General features: G+C 52.5%; 1 protein-coding gene across 1 annotated transcript; it reads right to left on the minus strand.

Annotated features, from left to right (window-relative positions):
- Window positions 1-4403: 4403 nt before the first annotated feature.
- On the minus strand, window positions 4404-6952 carry HOXD9 (homeobox D9). Its single transcript, XM_015410419.1, has 2 exons — window positions 5952-6952; window positions 4404-5497 (listed from the first exon to the last, which is right to left on the minus strand). Exons 1-2 carry the CDS (start codon window positions 6784-6786, stop codon window positions 5256-5258), a joined length of 1077 nt encoding a protein of 358 aa, XP_015265905.1. The 5' UTR covers window positions 6787-6952; the 3' UTR covers window positions 4404-5255.
- Between the last annotated feature and the right edge of the window lie 288 nt (window positions 6953-7240).

Consider the following 7240-nt stretch of genomic DNA (forward strand, 5'->3'; position numbering starts at 1 on the left):
GAAAACGGTGGTCCCCCCCCCCCCCCCAGCATGTCCTAACCGAATTTCCTCGTGAAAGAAAATGTACACTCTTGTTCCCCGGAAGGCCGATCCTGCTTAGTAAAGAAATAATCTCCCTCTAATTCTACAGGCGATCTTTCAGTGGGGACGAGGACACTGTTTTCAGGGGTGGAGGGCAGGGAGAATTCCCGCCCCCAGGCACTCCTCTTAAAACCTCGAAGTGTACCAACCGTGCTTGCAGGGCTGCGGATCCCTGTCCTTTCTTCAATGGCGTAGAAAAGGCGCAGGCCAGAAGAACGGAGAGTGTGCGGCATTCTCTTTCTGCCAGGCGCCGGCCTTGCCTTGAGCACCTTGTCTTCACTGCGGACGAAGGACCGGTCCTGCTCGGAGAACTCGAATAACCAAGGCCTGGCCATTTAAACTCCACAACTGTTGCATCGACTTCAGATTTATCGGAGCAAAGCCTCACTGCAGAATCCCCCCCCCCCAAAAAATAAAATAAAACCCCACCTGGACTTCCCTTAGGGTGGTCTTTTTGGAACCTGCAGTGGCGGCGTCAGAGATGTCGTCTGGTTTAATTTGCTTGGGCTAGCTAAAGAATTATAATTATATTACCTCGAAGAGAACTTGCCTGTGTTTAACCGTAAACTTCGAAAATAAATGCATTTTGCTCAGAAACGTAACTGTGCTTTTGTTTTTACTGCAAAATGCCCCACGGGTCAGAGGACAAAAACCAAATACAAGGTTAACGGTTAAGGCCGCAGAAACTCCTTTTGTTCCTGTTGAACGAGATGCATTCTTACGCACGCACATATATAGATATACGTTTATATGTATACATTCATTATATATAGGAAGCGATGGGTTCTACAAGAATGAGAACTTGTTTCTTTTTTCAGCCTTCCATTAAAAAAAAATAATTACTATTATTTGTTAAAGTACTAGTGACAGTTTGGGTTTTCTGTCTATGATACACATATGTGCTAAACTATAAATAGGTTGGTGAGGTTTTTTGTTTTGTAAGGAGACCCTTTTAAACAAAAACAACTTACCTTTCCTCCTGTGGTGATTCCTTGGTGAAAAGAAAAAGAAAAATATTTTATTTGATGCTTGTGTAGGTTTTGCAAGAACAGACCAGAAATATGTCAGACCCAGTCAAAAACAATGTGTGGAAAAATAGAATAATAATTATCCACAAAATAAACTGTTTCCGTTACTATTGCCATAAGCGTTTGGACTGAAAATGATCGTTCCTTCTATGTGAGTGCGCGTGTGCGTGTCTGTGTTGTGAAAACGCTGGGAAAGAATTTTAATGTTGAGCTTCCTGTTGATATTTTAAATATTTTAAAAACGGCCTGACCTCGTCCAGACACACGCACACATTTAACAAGTCTCTGGTTTGTAATAATCGAATGTAGCGTCATAAGCAAATTAATACGGGGGGGGACCACTTTCAGAAGTGCTGACTGCCGCACAGTTCCCGAGTGAATTAATTTGATCGTAGTAAAGATCCCTCATTAGGTCGTGCTCATTTATTTTTGGCTGCAAACACCAAATTCATAGAATTTCTGTGGAAGAAACCCCCCACCCTGTACATATTTAATCAACACACAATTCGTGCTCAGAGACCGAAAAAAGAAAATGACGGTCTCGAACGACAGAAAATGGAGCAACACCGTCCTCTAGTGGCGGCATGAAATCTTGACCCTCAATCCGGTGGCGCTTCACGAATAGTGTTCCTTCTACAGAGGATTTGAAGGGAATGCATTAGCTTTGACTCTTGAGTTGTTGTCGAAAGGTTGCTTGTTTCCAAAAAACATTTATTTTCAGTCGGCTAAGGATGACTAAGTAAGTAATGCAAAAAAAAGAGGGGGGGGAGAACCTTCACTGAGCGTGCAATTATTAGAAAGCATTTACAAATACTATTGACAAATAAAACCCTGGGCACACCTTCCTAAATCTTGAGTGACAGGGCGTTCCTCGCAACGCAGATGCAGTGTCGATCCTAGTTAACTAAGGGCACAGAGTTCATTCTTTCATCTGCGCTTAATAAATTGAAAAAGGTTTTGAAACATTGCTGTTATAATATAGGTCGTGTGACTCCCCTACCGCTAGAAAACGAGCTTAAACCTGTCTACTCAGAAGTAAATCTGAATTTCTTCCATGGGCCTTACTCTCAGGAAAGTGTTTTTAGGGCTGCGGCTCTGTTTCGTTTGTTCAGATTTTTGTTCTCAGGTTCATAAGCCTCCTGCCTTGAACTTGCCTATTTCATTCTATTCCTCACTGCAAGACCCAGTCAAATTTCTCTCTCCCGTGCTTATTAATCTGGGGGTTCAAAGATATCCACCTTCCTCATCCACCCAGGGCATGGAGGCTCCGCTAGTAAAAACAAGTAGTAAAACCGTTTATTGGAAAGGGTGTCCCTGTCGCCACACAGCTCGCTCTACGGTGCCATTTTGCAATCAATAAACCTGGACTTGGGGAGGAAACCGCGGCAAGTTTACACGAGTTTCCGTCTCAAGTGGGACTCGAACCTCCTTTCCCAAGGGGCGTTCCTTCCAAGGTCTAAATCCCCGCTGAAGAGGCCCCGCTCCAGCCTTTCTGTGGCCACACGTCCGTAACCTAATTCATGACTTCCAAAAAAGAAAGAAAGAAAGAAAGAAACTCCTGCCTTTCCAAAACGGCGCCCAAACCCACCCGGATGGGTTTTTGATCCTCTCGACATTTTACAGGCCTCTCCCGCTCCCCTTGACTCTTCTTTGGGCTCCTCCGGCGGCAGACTGAAATTTATAGTCCAGGTTTTTAGGACCTGGGTTTTGTCTGCAGGGGTGTTTTCTCCGGACAAACACAAACATCAAAATAAGATGAGTCTCAAAGAAAGGGGAGGGGGTAGCCATTGCATATCATAAACTCATTAAGTCCAGACGTCTAGCCTTCTCAATGGTTTTATGGCGGCTCGGTTCTTCCTGTTCTTTAAAAAAAGGGGGGGGGGGAGAATGATAGGTAGGGAGAGCTGGCCATGAATGGGGAGGCGAAGACAACACCTTTCTCCGAGGCCTTTATCACTGTTGTGTGTGTGTGTGTGGGAGATAGCATCGACAGACCCAACAGGGCCCCTAGGTCAGGTCTCTGCCGCTGTTGTCCTTCACAGTTAAGTCTTCTTTCACATTGTCGTGAGCGGCCAGCTTGTTTTGTAGAGTCTTTAATTTCACCGCAATAACCCGCCTCGATTTTCTCCAACTAATTCGGGAACTCCTTCCCTTCCTTTCCCCCGCCCCAGTTATCCATAAATTCCGTGTACTTGTGCTGTGTCTGCACAGTGGGCACCGTCCAACCACTCCGAAGTCCCATCCGTTGCCCGAGCGGAGGGTAAGCGGGCGCCGGCACTCGAATCGGACCTCGAAAGCGCCAGACGGGTCTGTCTCAATGCGTCCGCACGGCCCAAACACTGGCTGTTGTTCAAACAAAAGCTCCTTTCCTACCACTTGGCCGAGGTCGTAAATGTTCATAAATGTTTAATGGAAGAGGGCATATTATTAAATACCCATTTCAAGCACTGGCGGAGGAGACCGTGTCCAACAGACTCCTGTCTATCAAGTTAAATTTTTTAAAAGTAGCGAGGGGGGAGCGCTGTTTCCAAAGGGCACCGGGAAGGCAGCTTTAATCACTACGCGTCAACCCTGTTTGAAGATGTCTCGACCTGCCGAACAGATTCTCGGAGCTGAAATTGCCTAGCTGCATCTCTGGGATGTGTGTGTGTGTGAGAGAGAGAGGGGGAGGGGTGGGGGGGGGGGACACAACCCGGCTTTGTACCTCCAAAGGCCATAAACTACCCGCCATGTACAAATGCAAATCAAAGTTCATGAGGCCCTTATCAGAAGAGAAGGTCGCGGGCAGCGGTCTAGAAGCCGGATTTTTTTCTGTGCCCTGGCTTCTCCACCTATGTCGAGTGTGGATCTAGAACCGCGTCGCCCTCTCCACCTATGTCGAAAGGTCGAGTGTGGATCTAGAACCACCTTCCTGTCCCAGCCCAGCTCCTGGGAAACTACCCCAGGCCTGCTTCAGGTTCAACTAGAGCAGGCTTCGGCAGAGAAAAGTCTCCAGGCTGAAGAGCGACTGAAGGCCTCCCGACCGAGACACCGCTTGCTCCTTCTCTCTGGAGCCAGTAGAAACCCTCTGCTTTGCGAAGAGTTTTCCTGATCACCGAAAGAGTAAATCCGTCTAGAAATACTTCCCTGTCTTTTTGGTGTGTGTGTGGGGGAGGGGGGGGGTTTCATCCGAGCTCCGGAGCGATTCGAGCGCGGCCTGTTTCCGCCCGGCACAGTCCAAACATGCAAACAACAAAAGCATTTCCCAACCTCCTCCCCTCTCCTCCCCCTCATTCTTTTTTTTTTGGGGGGGGGGCGGGAGAAAAATCTTCATTTTATTCCACCAACTTTTATTATCACCGTTACAAAAAAGAAGTATGTCCTTAGGTAGGATTTCAGGTATGGCGAAACGGACCGCTGCATCTGGGCCCGGCGCTCAATCTAGTGCAGCCACGAGGAAGGAAGGGGCTTTCCTTTTCGTCCTTCTTGTCCCTTGCCAAGCAAAATGTGCAGGAGAGAATCGGGGAGGAAGACGGTTTCTTTTTTTTTTCTTTCCCTTTTTCCCTCGGGAAATTCTGGATCACGGGCTACCACCACCAAAGGAATCCTGATTATCATCCAATACTACTGTCTTCGTCGTCATTTTTGCCTTTTCTAATTTTTGGGGGGAGGGGGTACACTCCCTCGCTCTAGACTAGGTCCCTTGGAAAAAGCATTGTCCAACATTTAATTTTAGATAACGGCACCCTTCCCCCCCCCCCACCACCACGTGCAACCCACAATATCTTGAAAATAAACAAGGGAATTGGGGTGGGTGGGGGAGAGGGCGAAAAAGAAAGTTCAGAAAGACGCTCTCCAGCAAGGTAGAGACCTCCCGCCCCCCTTCCTCTCCAAAAAAATACCTGACACAGACCACATTCACTGCTACCGTAAATCAGAATAAAGATAACCACCAGATCAGTTTAACGTTCTGAGCCAATGCGCCTGGGGAAAATAATAATATTAACAATAATTACTATCCAGAGTCGTGTGTGTGCGCCTTGAGAGAAACCCCAGTGCATTCCACATACACACGCGCGCACACAGAGAGGCACGCATTCCAACACACCCGTACAGACCAGACAAACGTGCATTCATACCTCCATCGCCACTCACACCACCCAGGCGCTAGTCCCCTTTATTGTTTTTCTCCTTGTTCATTTTTTTCATCTTCATTCGCCGGTTCTGAAACCAGATTTTGACCTGTCTCTCGGTCAGGTTTAGAATCCGAGCCACCTCGTACCGGCGGTCCCGGGTGAGGTACATGTTAAAGAGGAATTCCTTTTCCAGTTCCAGGGTTTGGAATTTGGTGTAGGGGCAGCGCTTTTTGCGGGTGGAGCGCGCGTGGATCCAGTTGGCGGCCGGGTTATCTGGAAAGAGGGGACGGGGGGGGGAAGAGAGAGAGAGAGATAAAAGAAAGGGGGGGAGGAAGAAGGGAGGGGGGAGGTTAGCGTTTCGGGAGGTGAAGCGGGCCGGCGTGGCTGCGGCAGGGAAGGGAAGGGAGGCGAGGGGTCGTTAAATGCAGTAAAGGGAGGGCCCGCCTGCTCGCCGCCTGCCCATAAAAGCGCCGGCCCGGGCCCGGGCCCCGTCTGCTGCCCGTCTCCGGGAGGGCGGCGCGTGGTTCCGGGGGAGCCTCTCTTTTCTTTATGGGTGCTCGTAGAGGCTCGCGTCGGGGCTGGGGCGGCGAGACGTTTTTATAGGTTAGTAAAACTATCAGTTTTGCACATTGGGAGCCGGGCCGGTTGGCGCAATAAATCAACGCGGGCGCGATCCCGGGCCTTTCTCGCCGGCTCGCGCGCTCTCCCTTTCCAAAGAACAACTTACTTGGGTCGAGTTGGTGCTGCTTCTCTTCCTTCAGGGGGTCGCTGCTCGGGCTGGGGTTGCGGCTGCAGGCAGAGGTCGGCTTGCTGGGGGCGGCGGCGGCGGCGGCGCTGGGGAGGGGGCCGGCTGGAGCGCCGTTGCCCGCCGCAGCCAGGGCTGGCTTCTCGCGGGCTTCTGCCAGGAAAGGGTTGCAGGAGTACTCGGGCCCGGCGCCGGGGGGGACCGCCGGCGGCTCCCTGGGCTGGGCGCCCTCAGTCCTTTTGGAAGGAGAAGAGGAAGAGGAGGCGGCGGCGCTGGAGGCGGCGGCGGCGGCGTTGGAGGCCGAGGAGGAGGAGGCGGCTGCTGAGCCGGTCTCCGGCTTGACGATCCCGTAGTGGCGCCCGGCGACCGAGGAGGCGGCGGCGCCCGGGGGCGCCCCGGCGTTGTGCCCGCCATGTCTGGGGCTGCTGGGGAAGGAGGAGGCGAAGGGCTCGATCCAGGAGCGCACGTATCTGCCTCCCCCGCCGCCGCCCTCGCCGGGCCCCCCCAAGTGGGGCTGGGGCATGTAGGGGTGGTAGATGCCCGGCATGGCCGCCGACGGCTGCGGGTGGACGGCCGACCACGAGGCGGCGAAGACGGCGGACTTGGGCGCGAAGCTGCAGGAGGCGAAGTCCGAGCCCTCGGCCAGCACACCTGAGGCCGCCCGGGGGCTGGGCTGGGGGTGGTGGGGACCCCCTGACAGGAACCGGCCGCTCCCCCCGCCGCCGCCGCCGCCGCCGCCGCCTCCGTAGGCTTCCTCGCCCTCATGGCCTATCAGAGAATCGACATAGTAGTTACTCAGGGCGCCGCTGGAAGACATGTCGGGCCGGCATACGGGGAGGGGGGGGCGAGGAGGCAAAATAGGTGACTCCGAGCAGTGTCGAGGATCGCCCGGCCCGCAGAACAATCCCAGGATTTTGCGGGCTGCCCGCCTCAGCCATTGGCCCCGCCGCCCACGTGATCATATTTACCAATACTCGGAGTAAATCAATCCGCTAAATGGAGCGGTGGGGGCGCAGAGGTAGGGGGCCGCGATTATTTTATTTGGAGACATCCCCGCCCGCCCAAGAGGGGAGACACCCGCCCCCCCTCGATTAATAACGGGCGGGGGGGAATAAAGAGAGAGAGACACACACCCCTCTCGCTTCTTTCTCCGTTGCAACAGGAGGACGAACCCGGGATCCCGTCCCTCGCCGCGGGACTCCAAGCGGGCGTGGCTCCGCAGCAGCAGCAGCAAGTTGGGGGGGGGGACTATTTCTTCACCTCCTTGGAGT

The sequence above is a fragment of the Gekko japonicus genome, unplaced genomic scaffold (genome assembly GCF_001447785.1).
Source record: "Gekko japonicus isolate JY-2015 unplaced genomic scaffold, Gekko_japonicus_V1.1 scaffold1888, whole genome shotgun sequence".
In the NCBI taxonomy this organism is placed as follows: Eukaryota; Metazoa; Chordata; class Lepidosauria; order Squamata; family Gekkonidae; genus Gekko; species Gekko japonicus.

Coding starts and splice junctions, on each gene's coding strand:
- HOXD9 (XM_015410419.1), bottom strand. CDS start 6,786: ATGTCTTCCAGCGGCGCCCTGAGTAACTACTATGTCGATTCTCTGATA. Junction 5,498..5,951: donor GCAGCACCAACTCGACCCAA/GTAAGTTGTTCT, acceptor CCCTCTTTCCAG/ATAACCCGGCCGCCAACTGG.